Below are 19175 nucleotides of genomic sequence, written 5' to 3'. Positions count from 1 at the left end.
ACATGTCTGTATGGATTAGAAATACATTGACAAGTTACGATGTTTTTATTTTAAATAGCATTTAATGTGTGTTATTATAGTTTATTGCTTCCATAGTGTATGTTCCGTTGTTTACCCATATTATTATACAAAGGCGAAGGGCTGGAGAAAAAGGGAAGGGGGGATGTAAGTAGTGCTTCGTGTCTGTTTGAAGGGCTGGTGGGGGAATGTGAGCAGTAGGGCAGGGGGAGAAAGGAGGGGTGATTGAAAGCAAAAGGTTGCGAGGCTTCCTTTCAAGACAGATGGGGGGGGGGGAGAGCAGGGAAGCAAGCCAGTGGGAGGGAACGAGGTGTGAGTGAGGGCAAGCGCGCACCTGGCGAAGCGTCGTCACGGTTCATTATATAACATGCATTGGGAGGAATCCGGCTTTGAATCCTCTTGGTCAGAGAGTTTGTTTCAACTCCATTACTCTCGTCTATTAATCCCTGCGGGATTAAATAGTCGAGACCTAAAAATATGGGGATACTGGCCCAGCCTCTCCCCGTCTATACTTGTTTGTTCACAATAGTCTCTGAGTAATCTCCCGAGTTAAGACTGAGATGATGCTACCTAACTTATTGTCACTTGTGAGGTGCAACCTATACTTAATTCTTTAATTTCTGGAACTGCAGTGCCAATTCAGCTGCATACATGCTCTGTACCAGTGAAAAAGATGGTCGCCAGGCATTGCAGAAGAGTGCCAACACTCTGCAGTTACCTGAATGGGCTAAAACTAAGTTCTTCAAGGCTCAGTAGATAAGCAGCAGTGTCGCCATACAGATATTTTGGTAAATTGTATTTACAAGTTGGGGAGTCTAATTCATACCTGACATTCCCCAAACTGTGACTATCAAGACTTCTCAGTTGTTTCATGACCGAGGTGAGGTCTTCTCCACAAAGACAGTACCTAGCTGTTAACTGATAGTACCAACATGCCTGGGCCTATTTGTCCTACAACGTTCATGTTTTGAACAAAGACTCCAAGTGTTGGATCTGCAGGAGAAATAAAATTAACGGGGAGTAGTTTCTTACTGGCTTAAGTTCACTAGTGGTAGGGAACTCTCTAAATAAAATAAAAATCTCCCTTTTGCCTCAGATTCTGTTAGTTGTACATTTTAATTCATAGAAACTTGCCCTTTGATAAAACTCCTGCTTCTGGGTCTTGCTGGGTTAATGTTTCTGGCACTGAATCCACTACAATATTTCTATCTAGAGACTTTGTGAATTAGGGTAGTAATCCCCTTAACCTCTGCAATTTTTTGTATTCCTAGCCGTAGCTTAATTGGATTCTAACTTAACCGTGTGAGGACCAAAACCCTAGAGTAACCAGTGACACACGTTTATAGTCAGTAGTCAAGAATCTTTATTCGGTGAATAAAAAACACCATAAAAGCACATTTATATACACAAATAACAAATAAAACATTATTAAATACTGATTTAAGATCCTTGTACATAATTGTTATAATAAAAGGATTTGCCAACATAAGGGCCCAATTAATACAAATTCACAATTTTTCATTCATCTCCACTTGTTTGTCTTAAACGAATAGCAACTTTAATAAAATTCAGAATGCTACATAGAGTTAATGGGTCAGAGGCTTTTAACAGAAATACTAGGGCATCCCTGGCGTGTTCCAATCGCGCTTTTTTTAAAATATTTACAAGGAATCTGCGCCTGGGCATGGAAAAATAGGGACAAAGCAAAACAAAGTGAAGGGTATCCTGCGGAGACCGGTTGTCGCAGCCGCAGGGACCCTTCTGCTCAATAGATGAGGTAAACCCTGCAGGTATAGCCAGAATAAAGGGGAGCAGATTCAGTCTGAGACGGCACATTAAAAATCTGTCCTGTGCATTATGCAGAAGGAATAAGTAAGGCTCCATACCCTCCACACTTTTTACCAAACCATGGGCCCTTACAGTCTTTTTCACTCCTTCCGCATCCGCTCGACGTTGGGTTACTTGCCCCAAAAATAGTTCCCCCACCCGCTTCTTATGCTGTGCTGAAATAGAGGCAGGGTTTGTGAAAAGATTCCCCAGCCCTATCTCCTCCAAAGTATTTTTCACGTATTTGAGCCAGGGGATGCGCATTGAATGGGTCCTACCTAGGCAGTCCAATAGGATTTCTCTACTTAAATGCGCAACGTTCATGTTTTGAACAAAGACTCCAAGTGTTGGATCTGCAGGAGAAATAAAATTAACGGGGAGTAGTTTCTTACTGGCTTAAGTTCACTAGTGGTAGGGAACTCTCTAAATAAAATAAAAATCTCCCTTTTGCCTCAGATTCTGTTAGTTGTACATTTTAATTCATAGAAACTTGCCCTTTGATAAAACTCCTGCTTCTGGGTCTTGCTGGGTTAATGTTGCTGGCACTGAATCCACTACAATATTTCTATCTAGAGACTTTGTGAATTAGGGTAGTAATCCCCTTAACCTCTGCAATTTTTTGTATTCCTAGCCGTAGCTTAATTGGATTCTAACTTAACCGTGTGAGGACCAAAACCCTAGAGTAACCAGTGACACACGTTTATAGCCTTCTTTAAAATCCTTAACTATTATTGGTCTTTAAGGACGTTGTTACTTAGTGCTAGTGAGACGATCCCCTACTGTACACACAGTCTCCTAAGCTGTTAGTAACCACTTCAGATGTAAAGCCACCACAACCAGACTTAACTTGAACAGTACCTCAGATTCCCTTCAGTGGAGTATTTTGAGCAAAGTGGTGGCTATTATCCCACGGATGTCTTTTATGTGATCACAGGAACAAATATGTAATCCCCATGCAGAAGTACTATGTTTGTCCTAATGCCCTACAAACCGGGCCTAAAGTCACGCCTCCCTTTTCAGGATTACTCCTGAAAGTAGAACAAGGAAATGTAGAAAGAATATCTCTTGAGCAGTTTAGACCATGATCATGGACCACAAAGGGAACATGGTGTCTTTGCATTTACTATAATGCTGCTCTTGTGCTCAGACAAACCGGTAGTAAAACTAGATTGACCAAATACTTTTCTAAAAATGTTTGTTGGTCTTTCGCCATCACTTACCGAGAGATTTGACTACCGACTCATTGAGGTGTATGATGTGGACTACAACCTTCTTAGTGCGCCATCCAGGCTGATAAAACTTTTCAAAGCATGATGCTGTGAACTTCCACTTGTCTGGTGAGGCTAAAATCCTTCCTCTTCTCTCTGGTTTAAAATTATGGTAACTCCTTCAGCTCTTTCGTACTGTATTCCAAAAACATAGGGTTTTTATATTGGTTTTAAGAAGTCAGGACCAGAGAGCTCTTCATGCACATTGACAAATGTGCATGTAGTCTACAAGACTCTAAGAACTAGAATTGACTCACAGGAATCCCACAGGGCAGATCTGTCCTTGGATGAAAGGTGAGTGCCACTCCACTTAACTAAATCTCAGCGAATGGCGAGAGTCTCCCAGGAACAGTAACTCATCGGTCCTTCAGATCCCAATGTTGTTTATCTTCTACCCGCTACAAGAAATACATTTTGCAACTGTTAGTGGAGGTGGCAGATCTTGAGATGATGCTTTAGCGTGTCCTGTACTCTGAAACAGAGCAAAGGTTTGTCTCAATGCTATTGCTATACCGTTCCAAACCTGAACACATCTAGATAAAATGCTGTTATTAGTCCTCAACCGTTTATAATCTCTTAAAGAAGTCGGCCTCTGCGCCAAAGGCTTGCAAACTAATTTACTTGATGTAGTGACCAAACCAAGTTGCTCCTTTGGCTTCCACTCCCACTTTCCATCTCTCCTACGTTGGATTGAAATCTCAGCTGGTGGAAGCATCTTCTTCAGGGAGTTCCCTTTGTTTCTGTAGAACATTTGGCCCCTCTGGTTGTGGACCCCAAAATGTACTCCAGACAAAAGAACATCTGTAGCCTGGAACTCAAGCTAATAATACTACTTACTAACTGTGTTGGCGAGAAGGGCACTGATCTAAACAGAATGTTAGATTATTATGATCTTTGTAAGCACACAGACAAGTAGCACTATGCCACCAGGCTTTAGAAATATGGTTTGGGGAGCTGCCGAAGAACTCTATTTACCTGGCCACCCACATAGCTGGAACAGATGACTGCAAACTTGGTTATGCTCAACACTTTCTATCTGGATGTGGTTGACTCTGTCTATTGTTCATTGGGATTCCTTCAGATAACCTCTTTCCTTAAACACACTAAAAACATGTCTTCTGAAGTGATAAGCTTGGTTGCACTGTCTGCCTCTTCTTCACATGTGTTTTTTTATTTAGAGAGTTTTGTAGGACTGGCATTACATTGCCTCCATGTGCTTTTCTAGAGCCCCCACCAGGTAGCCTGGAAGACATGGTCTACATGAGAAGAATTCCTAGATGAATTCACCTAATTACCAGTTTAAAGGGCATGTCTAGTGCTACTCTGCCTTTACTATGTCTTTCCATGTCAGGATGTGCAAGTATTGTTAATCAAAAGAACATTTGGTCATAGCTTCATTATGAAAACAAGCATTTGCAATGCAATAGGTCGCGCAGTTACAAGACTTTGACCTATTGGCACTGTAAATGTCAATAGGTTAACTTCTTGCAAATGTGAGACCTATTGAATTGCAAATATTTGTTTCCATCGCCCCATGCTGCGATTGCACTTAATAGAGGCCACGCCCATTTCTTTAGATATGCTGCGTAGAAAGAAAGGGGCGTGGCCTCTATTAAGTGGAAGCACGGCATGATGCGCTTGGAAACAACCCTCAAAAAAATATTTGTAAAGCAATAGGTATCACATTTGTAAGAGTTTAAGCTATTGTCGTTTACAATACCAATACCTCCACTCCTAAATGTTAGACCTATGGCATTCCAAAGAAGCGGCCGCCATTGTCCCGGCTGCTTGAAAAGTGAAAGCGTGCATGGTGCACTGAATGTTGCTGCAAAGCACGTCGTGCCTGCAGTAAGACAAAATGCACTAAAGAAATAGTGCTCACAGATTAAATAACACAGACTGTGTAACAACAGAAGTAAAAGGCCCAGTCCTCATGGGAGGTTGGTTACAAATGACGAGAAGGGGTACTAAGAAGGGACTAACAAACAGATTACCGAATCAGAACCCAGCATTTCCACAAAGAAACAAGCCAATGAAAAATATGGGCGTAGCTTCAAGTGCATACTCTAATACAGCATGCCTCGGAGAGCAGCGCATGTGCTGCTCAGGCTCAACCTAAACAGAGTGATATTTGCTGTAAGCAGACATTGGCACCTCTCTGGTTCTTTTAACAAGGAGTGTGCACGATTTCACCTTGTATCACTGATTCAATATAGACATTGTATGGGGCAGTGTGCTTCTGATGGCTTTAACAACTCAATGACCTTCAATAAAGATGCAATTATGTATTTAAAGGTGTGCTCTGTGTAACCTGTCCGGGATGTTTGCACTTGCCTGAAGGTGATAATTCTTGGTATATTTTAGGCATTTAGCACAATGGGTACCACCCGTGTTGTATTGCTTGTGCTTGCATAATATTGTCAAGTCTTTAAATAATATTTACATTATTGGCATGGTGGTGCCCACCACTGCTTTCATGCTTGTACTTGAGAAACAGAACAAAATGGCTGATCAGGGTAATTGGAAACAAAGTATACAACCACACAACCAATGAGTTTCGTGCAGCCAAGGGTATAGATATTCCCAACAACTTAAGTATTTTTTGAAAAAACTTTTGTATTACTCCATGGAAAATGGCATCAAATAGACACTCCGTCACAACAGTTAGTGCAAAAACACTGAAGAATATATACAAATATATACAACAAATATATATACATCACATTGAAAGCAACATATACATGAAAAAATGATGAATAACAATATAATACAATTTTTGTGATGACACCAATTATAGTATACAATGTGAATTCAAAAGCACACGTTTGCAAATTGAACACTTTTTCTACAATTCATTAAAGAAATAAACCAGTCCTTTGGTAGCAAAACATGTGAACAGGGCGGACACTGAGGTGGAATGGCCTGCCTGTGTCACAACACCTGTGAATAGTAATTTTATAAGGAATTGCAGGTAGGGCCCACGGAAGTGGTATGAATTTATCCCTAGCTGCACCCTCCGTTCTTGACACAGGCTGGGGGTCAACGCGTTTCGAACCTTGTTTATTCTAGGTTCTCCTCAGGACGAGGACTGGGTAAGGGATTACCTTCTCAGCCAACACGTTGACTGCGTGGAGAGAAGGGGGAACACCGGAATGAATCTGAGTATGGTGTCAAAGGTGCCGCAGTCTGGGGCACCAAGGGCGAGCTGTATTTATCATCGTGGACTCACATCCTCCCTTAATGGTGTATTATTCAGACGGAGAGGGCTGCACACGTAGTGCGCTGTTCAAGGGAAACGGCCCACAATGTATTTTCAGGCTTGCGAGGCGAAATCAATCTCTCGCTGTCTATTCAAGCCTTGCTTGGATGAGTCCGCGATGTTCGTCTGCCGGTAGGGTGGACCGGCAGACGAACATCGCGGACTCATCCAAGCAAGGCTTGAATAGACAGCGAGAGATTGATTCCGCCTCGCAAGCCTGAAAATACATTGTGGGCCGTTTCCCTTGAACAGCGCACTACGTGTGCAGCCCTCTCCGTCTGAATAATACACCATTAAGGGAGGATGTGAGTCCACGATGATAAATACAGCTCGCCCTTGGTGCCCCAGACTGCGGCACCTTTGACACCATACTCAGATTCATTCCGGTGTTCCCCCTTCTCTCCACGCAGTCAACGTGTTGGCTGAGAAGGTAATCCCTTACCCAGTCCTCGTCCTGAGGAGAACCTAGAATAAACAAGGTTCGAAACGCGTTGACCCCCAGCCTGTGTCAAGAACGGAGGGTGCAGCTAGGGATAAATTCATACCACTTCCGTGGGCCCTACCTGCAATTCCTTATAAAATTACTATTCACAGGTGTTGTGTGACAGGCAGGCCATTCCACCTCAGTGTCCGCCCTGTTCACATGTTTTGCTACCAAAGGACTGGTTTATTTCTTTAATGAATTGTAGAAAAAGTGTTCAATTTGCAAACGTGTGCTTTTGAATTCACATCGTATAGTATAATTGGTGTCATCACAAAAATTGTATTATATTGTTATTCATCATTTTTTCATGTATATGTTGCTTTCAATGTGATGTATATATATTTGTTGTATATATTTGTATATATTCTTCAGTGTTTTTGCACTAACTGTTGTGACGGAGTGTCTATTTGATGCCATTTTCCATGGAGTAATACAAAAGTTTTTTCAAAAAATACTTAAGTTGTTGGGAATATCTATACCCTTGGCTGCACGAAACTCATTGGTTGTGTGGTTGTATACTTTGTTTCCAATTACCCTGATCAGCCATTTTGTTCTGTTTCTCAATTATTGAGGTCCAGGTTGGTCAGTTGCAGGACCCTACACCTTTATTTGTGTACTGTTCATGCTTGTACTGGCATTATATTGGGTTTTCTTGGAATTCCTTTATTACATTAGCACTACAGCTGTCTGTGACCTCTGATTGGAAGATTTCTGTATCTGAAAGAGACACGTTATTGATAGATTCCTTACCTTAGAATATCCCCAGGCGTCAGACTGGATCCGGAAATTTTTTGCGTAGCAGTACCCTTGCGCGTCGGTAGGCGTCGTCTGCGGCTCCGCGTCCGTCGTGGGTGCCGTGATGATTTCGTCGGAGTACTTAGACGCCGCCTCCGCGTGCTGACGTCCGTTCTTTTTTCCGCCCCAGCAGCGCAGATCCGGAAACAGTGGTACCTTAGTCTTTTTTGACTAAACTTTTTGATCCCTTTTGATCATTTCTTTTTCGAGTCTTCGACTCCGAACGAAGCCGGTAGGGATGCCAGGTTTTAAACCCTGTGAGGACTGCGACCGACTGATGTCGGTCACCGACCCTCACCGTCGGTGTCTCCACTGTCTCGGCGTCGACCACGACGACAAGACCTGTTCCGACTGCCGGGCCCTGACTTTGAAAGCTAGGCAGGAGTGGTCCCGCAAGCGACTTGAACTCCGGCAGTCGGCCCCGCGCCAGGAGAGGTCCCGGTCCGGACGGAGGTCGAGGGACCGGTTGCGGGAGCGGAGCCATCGTAGCTCCGGGAGTCGACATCACTCCTCAGGGTCGAAGTCGTCAGGTAAGCACAAGAAGTCGAAGAGACGTCATCGCTCTTCTGACTCCCCCCGACGCTCGCACGACGCGGCCGGGGGTTCAGGTGGCACCGCCCACGCGGCTCCGTCTTAGTCGCAGGCGTCGCGTCCGGCCCCATACCCTCCGGTCCCTGGGCCGCGCTCGACGCCGGAGGAGATCGAACGGTTCCTCATGGCCATGAGGTCCATCACTCCCCCGGCGGGCTCCGCGGCGCCTTCGGGCCCAGCGGACCCGTCTGAGGGCCATAGTGGGTAGGGAGCTTCGGCCCCGACGCCGTCGGGTGCTTCGGCCCCGGCGCCTTCGGGCCCGGCGCCGCAGGCCCCCACTGGATCCGGATCCGGGTCATCGCCGGTGGACCTAACAACCTCCCCGGCGCCGGTCTTTCAGGTGTCACCCCCGGAGCCGTCTTCGGGCGGCGCCGTCCCCGATACCTCCCTCGATCCGGTTCCGGCACCGCTTTTGACGCCGTTCGGAGAGTTCATCTTCCATGAGCCGGCCCCATCATTTGACACCCCTGAGTACCAGGAGATGGGTGATGAGGAGTATTGGGAGGGGTCTGAGGACCCTCTGACAGGGGAGTGTCAGTCCCAGGAGGACTGGACAGGTGGACTTGGGGATGCCAGTGGTCTGGACACCTCGCCAGACACTGGTTTTGTCTCCCCTCCTACCGTGGCTACGGAGGAGGGGGCTACCTACAGTGTGGTGCTGACGCGGGCGGCCAAGGCCTTGGGCCTTGAACTCCCCGTCGCGGCCGTGAGGACTAACCTCCTCACTGAGGTCCTTAAACCGCAGTCAAGCTCGGCTGAGCCTCTGCTGCCGTTTAATGAGGCCTTGACCGACGTTCTTTTGGGCACTTGGTCCAGGCCCACTACAGGTTCGCCTGTAGATAGGAACGTGGCCAGACGCCACCGCCCGGCCCCGGGCGACCCTTGTTTCCTGTCCACCCACCCCACCCCTGAGAGCCTGGTGATCCAGGCCTCCAATTCCCAGACCGCATTCCCGTCGGCTCCGCCTGACAGGGAATCCAGGAGGTTTGAGCAATACGGCAAGAAGGTATTCTCCTCCCTAAGTCTGGGACTGTGGTCTTCAAACACCGCATGCCTCTTGGGCCGCTACACCCACTCCCTGTGGGATACGGTCGCGGAAGTGCTGCCAGAATGCCCGTTGGAGGTACGGGCTAAACTCGGCCAAGCCCTTGTGGAACGCCGAGATGCGGCACGTTATTCTATTCGGTGTGGACTGGATACCACCGACTCACAGGACAGAGCGATGGCAACGACGGTGGCGATTCGTCGCCACGCCTGGTTGAGGTCCGCCAACTTCTCGGCTGATGTCCAGAAATGGACATGCCGTTTGATGGCCGTCGCCTTTTTGGCGACAAGGCAGACCATGCGCTTGAGCGCTTTAAGGACTCCAGGGCTACAGCCCAGTCCTTGGGGCTCTCGGCCCCGCGCCAGCAAACGGCTGCCTTTCGCTCCTTTCGTGGCCAAGGAAGGGGTGGACCCACACGTGCTGCCAGCCACGCACCGCAGAGTAATACCCAACGCTGTGGTGGCCGTGGAAACCGCCGTGGCGGCGGTCGGGGACAACGGCGAGGACAGTCCACACCTTCCCCCGCAGCATCCGCCTCAAAACCCTCCTAGTCCGTGCTTTCAGGCCCATGTGTCCCCAGTGGGGGGCAGGGTTTGCCATCACCTCCTCCACTGGTGCACTGTCACATCGGACAGGTGGGTGCTGCAAAATCGTCCGAAGGGGCTACTCCCTCCCCTTCGAGGCGACCCCTCCAGCCATGCCACCGCAGAACCACCGTGTATCGGGGGATCATTTGCGACTTCTGCAGGAGGAAGGTACGGCCCTCTTGGCCAAGGGGCCATCGAGCGCGTTCCTGGGCCAGAAGTAGGGTGTGGTTGCTACTCCCACTACTTTCTGGTACCCAAGAAGGGCAAAGGGGGCCTACGCCCTATCTTGGACCTACGGAACGTCAACGTCTTCCTCCGGAAGGAGAAGTTCAAAATGCTGACACTGGCTCAGGTCTTAGCTGCCCTGGACCCAGGAGACTGGATGGTAGCGTTGGACTTGCAGGACGCTTATTTCCACATCCCTGTCCTGCAGGCCCACCGGCGTTACCTGCGGCTCACGGTAGGCCACGAGCACTTTCAGTTTACCGTGCTCCCCTTCGGCCTTACCAGCGCCCCACGGGTGTTCACGAAGGTGATGGCGGTGGTCGCAGCTCATCTGCGCAGGTTAGGGGTTTCAGTCTTCCCCTACCTCGACGACTGGTTGTTGAAGGCGAGCTCGCCCCAAACAGTCGTCAGCCACCTCCAGACAACGGCAAACCTCCTGCACCTGCTGGGGTTTTCCATCAATGTGCCCCTCTCAGAAGCTCCTCTTCATCGGAGCGGTTCTCGACTCGGCGCAGTTTCGGGTTTATCCTTCCGAACAGCGGGTTCGGGACATTCAGGCTCTGATTCCACTCTTTCAGCCTTTGTCCCGGGTCTCGGTCAGGTTGACGCTGCAGCTTCTGGGGCTGATGGCCTCCTGCATCCTTCTGGTGCATCACGCCCGGTGGCGGATGCGGGCTCTGCAGTGGGACCTGAAGTTTCAGTGGACCCAGCATCAGGTCAACCTATCCGACCATGTCCTGATCTCGGAGGGCACTGCGAGACAGCTGCAGTGGTGGCTCACGGACCGCGATTGGGTCAGCGGCAGATCCCTCTCCCTTCCCCAACCGGAGCACGTAGGTGTGACGGCCGCGTTCCTCCAGGGCTGGGGAGGCCACATGGGAGAGGCGGAGATCAGAGGCCTCTGGTCTCCGGCGGAGTCCCGGCTCCATATCAACCTTTTGGAGCCGCGGGCGATTCGTCTAGCACTGAAGGCATTCCTCCCCTCTGTTCGGGGGAATGTAGTGCAGGTGTTCACGGACAACACCACCACCATGTGGTACTGCAACAAACAGGGCGGGGTGGGGTCGTGGACCCTTTGCCAGGAGGCTCTGCGCCTCTGGCAGTGGCTGGAACATCAGGGCGTGACCCTGGTGGTTCAACACCTGGCATGTTCTCTGAACGCCAGGGCGGACAAACTCAGCCGTCAGTGCATGATGGATCACGAATGGCGTCTGAACTTGGACGTGGCACAAGGACTCTTTCAGCAGTGGGGAGAGCCTTGGTAAGATCTATTCGCCACAGAAGAGAACTTGCAATGTCATTAGTTCTGCGCGTTGGAATTTCCAAGGCGGCACTCGCTCGGAGACACTTTTCGTCGCGAGTGGAGTTGCGGTCTATTGTACGCCTTTCCGCCTATACCACTTCTGCCCAGAGTGCTGAAGAAGATCAAGCGCGACCGGGCCCAAGTCATCCTTGTGGCTCCGGACTGGGCACGAAGGTACTGGCATCCAGAGCTACTCAGTATGTCAGTCGATCCCCCGGTTTGTCTGCCTCTTCAGGAGGACTTTCTGTCGCAGCAGCAGGGGACGGTCCTCCACCGAACCTGTCCAGTCTCCACCTCCATGCTTGGAGATTCAGCGGCGACAGTTGAGGCCATTTGACTTGCCTCCTGAAGTCTGTAATGTCATTCTGGCAGCCAGGCGTCCCTCCACAAAGTCGGTATACGCCTGCAGGTGGAACAGATTTGTGGCATTGTGCACAGCAAAGGCTGTGGATCCTCTTGCTGCCCTTCTTTCTGAGGTTCTTTTCTTCCTTCTTTCTCTTGCCCAGCAGGGCTCTGTTCTGGGCACTATCAAGGGCTACCTTTCTGCCCTTTCAGCCTTCCTAAGGCTGCCTGATTAACCTTCTTTGTTCAAGTCCCCTATTGTAACTCGTTTTCTGAAGGGCATCACACACATGTTCCCTCCTGTTACGTTTGTGATGCCTTAGTGGGACTTGAACCTTGTTCTTACGTTTCTGATGTGCGCTCCCCTCGAGCCACTTCACAACTGTCCTCTCCGTCTTCTTACTTTGAAGACTGCTTTCCTGGTTGCCATCACCTCTGCCAGGAGAGTGAGTGAGCTCCAGGCTCTTTCATGTACACCCACTTTCCTTTCTGTCCATCCAGACAAGGTTGTGTTGGTACTAAGCCATCTTTCCTGCCCAAGGTTGTCACGGCCTTCCAGATCGGGCAGTCTATAACCTTGCCCACCTTCTTTCTGCCACTGCATCCCTCTAAAGAGGAAGAGCGGCTCCACCGTCTTGACCCAAAACGTGCGCTTTCATTCTACTTGGATTGCACACGCCCGTTCCGGGTGGATGACCAACTCTTTGTTGGTTACGTGGGCGCTAAGAAGGGGCGGGCGGTGCACAAGAGGACCATCTCTCGGTGGCTCATCTTGTGCATCCAGGCGTGTTACTCCCTGGCTAAGAAGGAACCCCCTGTTGGGCTGAGGGCTCATTCCACTCGAGCCACGGCGACTACAACTGCCTTAGGCCGTTGACATTTGTCAGGCAGCTACGTGGGCCTCGCTGCACACGTTTGCGAGAAACTACTGCCTGGACAGCCAAGTCCGGAGGGATGGCTTCTTTGGTCGTTCCGTCCTCCAGGACTTTCTGGTGTGATTATTGGTTCGCAGACCCACCACCGGGGTTGGTATTGCTGGGGTATCTATTCTAAGGTAAGGAATCTAATACTAACGTGTCTCTTTCAGATGCACAAGTTACTACTTGTGTAACAATATATCCGTAAGAGACATTAGTGATAGATTCCTTACCGACCCACCCATCCTCCCCGTTCTGCGAACCGATATCTAGGGTTAGGGTTACCCCCCTTTCAGGGCCCTAGTTTCAATGGCACCAGTGTTGGTTTTTTAACATGGCTCTGCGTCTCTGGCGCGGAAAAGCTGTGTCTAAGAACTGACGTCAGCACGCGGAGGCGGCGTCTAAGTACTCCGACGACGTCATCACGGCGCCCACTACGACGGACCTAGAGCCGCAGACGACGCCTACCGACGCGCAAGGGTACTGCTACGCAAAAGAATTCCGGATCCAGTCTGACGCCTGGGGATATTTTAAGGTAAGGAATCTATCACTAACTAATGTCTCTTACAGATATATCGTTACACAAGTAGTAACTTGTGCAATAGGTAATCATCTATCCACTCAACCATTCATCCAGTTATCCATCTGCTCTTATTCTGTTGATTCATGCACCCATTCACCCTTTGTACATGCCCTAAATCTCTCACTCATACATCCATGCATTCCGTTATAATCTTTAACTCGTTCTTACATTCAACCAAAAGACACATCCATACTATCAATACATAAGAACTTTTTAATCAATGAAGAGACTCTTTTACTTATAGAAAACCCCTTTGCTGTAACAGCATTTCATGTCTTCCAGATTCTTTGGTGAGTGCTGGCCATGACGTCAGTGATGGGGGGCTCATTACCTGCCTGCTGGAGATGGCATTTGCAGGAAACTGTGGAATGGAAGTGGACCTTTCTGTGCCTGGAGCCAGTGGTGAGTATGCAGTGTGACTTGTGAAGGGAGGAATCTATGAAGCAGACTTCATCACCAGAAACACATGTGGAGAGGATATGCCCCAGAGTACGGTCTTTCAATAACTGAACTTATATGTACAATTAAATGCAAGTGACTGGGTTCTTGTTTCACTGCAGAAGTAGACTTGCCAATAGGGAAATAGGGGGATCCAAACAGTTCCTGGCAGGAACTGTATGGACTCCCCGATTTCTGTTTTCTGAGAAACAAGTAAGGCAACCATGCCAGAAGTGACTAACTCTTCCCATCATGTCAGCATTTGAAAGGCCTCGTCTTTTTTGGAAGTTTTCAGGTTTTCATGTGGCTCGGTTTGCTACTGTTTCCCTGCAGACGCAAGCTAAAGTGTGCAGAAATATATTGGCATTTAGATTTTTGTAAGATCTTAGAAATGTTTTTTTAATTCAGTGCAGGCTGTTTCTACTTCTGTGCTACAAAATATACACCAATGTACGAAATTGGATAAATTATTGTGGGAGTTGATTTCCCACCGCAAGAAATAATCGCAACTCTTATCAAGGTGAACCTGCAAATTCCCTATATTAATTAACCTGAGCTCAATCCCTTGGTAGCTATGGCACAGAGCAGGCACTTTTAACTTGGGGCAAAGTCTAAAGTATTTCTGCAGTAGTAAAACTGTAATAAAGTCAAAATGCAAACCAATGAAAATCCCAAACTGAATTGAAAAAATACATTAAGATTTATTAAAAAAATGATCCTAAAATTACAAATCCAATAACGGGAACTGGAGATATGAAATTTGGAGGTTTTTAGTAAAAATAGTGCCAGGAAACACAAAGAGCCAAAAACAGTCAGGTAGATTGGGACAAAAGGCTTGATTTGAGGCAGACTGCGATGGAGTGTGGGAGGATTCACCAGCCAGGTTCATCCTGGTCGACGATTTCACCTTCTAACTTCATCTTTTAAATTCCAGTCAACCACAGGAGTACACCTCCAAGGCACCATGACTTCAGGGGAGACACAGGTCTAGTTGCCACTGCTTAGTTGGGCATTTACATGAAAAGGCCTAATGGAGCTTATTGTCTCCCTGTAGCCAAAGAGGAGGTTAGCGGACTGACCATTGGAGTCCACATCTTTGTCCTGTGTACAAGAGGGAGCAGGTTCAGTTCTCTAGAGTTCCTCTCGGGTCAGACACCATGTCCATGCTTCTTCTGAGCTACTGCAATCTAGAAAGTGTTCTGAAGTGAGTACCTGGTGATGCCACATTTGTTCCTGGCAACAGCTTTTGGTGGACATGACTTCTGCCACGTCTCTAATCAACGGGGTAAAGGTTTGCAGGCCTTGACCTATCTAATTTTTCAGGAGCTCCTGTGTGCTTTACATCAAATAGACCCAAAATGCAGTATGTCGGAGCAAATCAGAGATGGTGACAGTGTCGTCTACACGTAACTTGGGCGCTGGGGCTGTTAGTGAGGAATTGTACTGTGGTAATCCTAGTGTCCTCCCAGATTTAACCCTCATATCCAATTTGAGGCAGGCACTGTACCCAAAACAAACACAGAGACCGAAGGTTGGCACGGCAACAGCAGGGTCCTTTATAAACTGTAAAGTGATACACAAGAGTTGTCTGGCTTCTTATTCAGGTCTACCCCAAATATTACATGTGGCCAAAAAGACTTGTGAAGCAGGCTTAAACACGATGCTGTCAAAAGGACTGCCCCTACTCTGCATATTCTGTTGAACTGAGAGGAATCATCTCTTGTCCATCGACGGCAGCCCCGTCGACGTCGAGCCCATCGACGGCAGCCCCGTCGACGTCGAGCCCATCGACGGCAGTCCCGTCGACGTCAATTCTATCGACGACGATTCCCTCGTCGTCTACCTCGTCGACAATCGTCCTATCGTCGACGGCTATGTCATCGCCAGCAAAGCCAAAGGATTCTGCCTCATTGAAGCCTTTCAGTACTAAACAGGCTTTCTCTACCCCGTTATCTTCCAAAACCTTCCAGCTGGTATCATATCAGAGGCAACAAGGCTCTTTCATTTCACCACTCATGCCTTCTCATCTTCTAGAGTCTTACACTGATGATGAAGATGATGATTTTCAGGATGACGACGAGGGAGCTTTCGGAGTGGCTCACCATCCATCTGAACTTAATATTAAGTGCCAGGATGATGACGAGGATGATTCATATGCACATTATTATCAGGAGGACATTGTAGTGCCTCATCATATGGAATATCAGAGGCAACCCCAGTGTTCAGAAGCCAGTCACTTGCCGCAAAACTTGATTCAGGACTTGCAGGCTATGCTCGCGGATTATAAACAACGTTTTCCGCCACAAACAGCTCAACCTGCGGCCCCGGTTCCTCCACCTCAAGTTCCATCGCCTACTCCAGTCACGGAAACTCCACCACCTGGTCTACCAACACAGACACCGGACACTTCTTCGGACGAAGAAGTAGAAGAAGGAGAGCTGCCCAATATACCTCCATCGGATCCATGGGACGACTTCGTGATCCCTATGCCGTCTCCGCCAACTCCACAGCCTTCAGACTCGCCACTGAAGATATAGGTGGATTTCACAATCTTATGCATCGCGCTGCAACTAGATTTCAGCTTCCAGTGACGGTGGAGCAAACTGAATGCTTTTTACATGAGTCTGGTTTCTCTCGCCAAGGAGGACGTAAGCGCACAAACAATCAAGGGCAAGACACTCACAGAAAACAGTGAGGTCAGTTGGGCGCCAACATCAATTACTTCCCTCCCTGTGGGCGCGAAATATCTGCCTTCCAACAACAGTGGCAGCACATCACTACCGATCAATGGATGTTGGATCTAGTACAGCATGGACACACCCTGGAGTTTATCACCAAACCTCCAACAACTCTGCCCAGGGGTCCCCCTCCCCCTCGTCTTCACTTATTGTTCAAGGAAGTTCATTCAATGCTTCTCAAGAACGCTATCGAGAAAGTTCCAATCCATCAGAAGCGAACAGGTTTCTATTCCCGTTTTTTCCTCATAAGAAAGAAATCTGAAAGAGACACGTTAGTATTAGATTCCTTACCTTAGAATATCCCCAGGCGTCAGACTGGATCCGGAAATTTTTGCGTAGCAGTACCCTCTGCGGCTCCGCGTCCGTCGTCGGAGTCGTGGGCGCTGTGATGACGTCGTCGGAGTACTTAGACGCCGCCTCCGTGTGCTGACGTCAGTTCTTTTTTCCGCGCCAGCAAGCGCAGATCTGGAAAAAGCAGTAACCCTAGTCAATTTTTGACTACCTTTTTGATCACTTTTTGATTGTTATTTCGAGTCTCTCAAGCATTTCGAGTCTCTAAGTCGGCTTCAAGCACTGTGACGATTGCGACCGCCTGATGTCGGTCACGGATCCTCACCGTGTCTGTTTGTCTTGTCTGGGCGTCGACCACGAGGACAAGGCCTGCTCCGACTGCTGGGCCCTCTCTTCGAAAGCCAGGCGGGAGCGGTCCCGCAGGCGACTCTAACTCCGGCAGTCGGTCCCGCGCCGCGAGAGGTCCCGATCCCATGGGAGGTCGAGGGACAGGTCGCGGGCTCTGAGCCACCACAGTTCCGAGGGTAGGCCGCACTCCTCCGGGTCGAAGTCGTCGTCAGGTAAGAGGCACAAGAAGTCCAAGCGGCATCATCGCTCTTCGGACTCCCCCCGACGCTCGCACGATGCGGCCAGGGGTTCGGGTGGCACCACCCCCGCGGCTCCGTTGGAGTCGCGGGCGCTGCGTGCAGCTCCACACCCTCCGGTCCCTGGGCTACACGCGTCGCAGGAGGAGATCGAGCGCTTCCTCATGGCCATGAGGAAACTCTCTCCTCCGGCGGGCTCCGCGGCGCCTTCGGGCCCAGCGGACCCGTCTGGGGCCCCTAGCAGGTCGGCGGCTCCGGCCCCGACGCCGTCGGGTGCTTCGGCCGCCGACGCCTTCGGGCCCGGCGCCGCAGGTCCCCTCTAACCCGGGGGGTTCAGTTGTCCCGGCGCCGCCGGTGCCTTCGGGCCCGGCGCCGCAGGACTCCGCTGGCCCTCCTTCGGGATCTGGTTCGTCGCCGGTGGATCTTACGGCCTCCCCGGCGTCGGACCCACAGGTGTCGCCTCCGGCGCCGTCCTCGGGCGGCGCCGTCCCCGGTTCCACCTTCGTTCCTGTTCAGTCGTCGGGACGGCCCCGATGGGCGCCGCTCCAGACGCCGTTGGGTGACTTTCACTTTTATGAACAGGCCCCATTTGTTGAGAACCCTGGGTTTCAGGAGATGGGTGATGAAGAGCACTGGGAGGGGTCTGAGGACCCTCTGACCAGGGAGTGTCAGTCTCATGAGGACTGGACAGGAGACCTTGGGGAGGCCAGTGGTCTGGACACCTCTCCAGACACTGGTTTTGTCTCCCCTCCTACCGTGGCTTCGGAGGAGGGGGAAACCTATAGTGTGGTGCTATATGAGGGCTGCCAAGGTTTTGGGCCTTGAGCTCCCCGTCGCGGCCGTGAGGACTAACCTCCTCACTGAGGTCCTTAAACCGCAGTCCAGCTCGGCCGAGCCTCTGCTGCCCTTTAATGAGGCCTTGCCCGACGTTCTTCTGGGCACTTGGTCCAAGCTCGCTACGGGTTCGCCCGTAGATAGGAACGTGGCCAGACGCCACCGCCCAGCCCCGGGCGACCCATGTTTCCTGTCCTCCCACCCTACCCCCGAGAGCCTGGTCATCCAGGCCTCCAATTCCCAGACCGCATTCCCGTCGGCCCCGCCCGACAGGGAATCCAAGAGGTATGACCAGTATGGGAAGAAGATCTTCTCATCCCTTAGTCTCGGCCTGCGGTCTTCCAACACCGCCTGCCTCTTCGGACGTTACACCCACTCTGTGGGGGATAAGGTCGCGGAAGTGCTGCCAGAGTGTCCGTTGGAGGTACGGGCCAAACTCGGCCAAGCCCTTGTGGAGGGCCGGGATGCAGCCAAGTATTCCATCAGGTGTGGGCTGGATACCACCGACTCGCTGGGTAGAGCGATGGCAACGACGGTGGCGGTCAGACGCCACGCCTGGCTGAGGTCCGCCAACTTCTCGGCTGATGTCCAGAGCACGCTCATGGACATGCCGTTCGATGGCCGTCGCCTCTTTGGCGACAAGGCAGACCATGCGCTTGAGCGCTTTAAGGACTCCAGGGCTACGGCCAAGTCCTTAGGCCTCTCGGGCCAGCGCCAGCAATCGGCTGCCTTTCACTCCTTTCGTGGCCACGGAAGGGGTGCGCCCACACGCGCTCCGCAGGGCAATACCCAACGCGGTGGCGGCCGTGGGAACCGCGGTCGGGGGCAGCGGCGAGGTCAGTCCACACCTTCCCCCGCAGCATCCGCCTCAAAACCCTCCTAGTCCGTGCTTTCAGGCCCATGTGACGCCAGTGGGGGGCAGGGTTCGCCATCACCACCACCACTGGCGCACTGTCACTTCGGACAGGTGGGTGCTGCAAATCGTCCGAAGGGGCTATTCCCTCCCCTTCGAGGCGACTCCTCCAGCCATGCCACCGCAGAACCAC

The 19175-nt window shown here is 50.2% G+C and overlaps 1 protein-coding gene across 1 annotated transcript in view; it reads left to right on the top strand.

Annotated features, from left to right (window-relative positions):
- Nucleotides 1-19175, top strand: part of PFAS (phosphoribosylformylglycinamidine synthase) — a 323630-nt gene that overhangs the window by 237002 nt on the left and 67453 nt on the right. The window contains exon 22 of the mRNA XM_078652618.1: nucleotides 13527-13646. Coding sequence (XP_078508744.1) covers nucleotides 13527-13646 — 120 coding nt within the window. The remainder of the gene's footprint in view (nucleotides 1-13526; nucleotides 13647-19175) is intronic.

Source organism: Lissotriton helveticus, chromosome 7, assembly GCF_964261635.1.
Source record: "Lissotriton helveticus chromosome 7, aLisHel1.1, whole genome shotgun sequence".
Classification (NCBI taxonomy): Eukaryota; Metazoa; Chordata; class Amphibia; order Caudata; family Salamandridae; genus Lissotriton; species Lissotriton helveticus.
The sequence above is the reverse complement of the archived record's forward strand: the minus strand, read 5'-3'. Positions and strand labels throughout refer to the sequence as shown.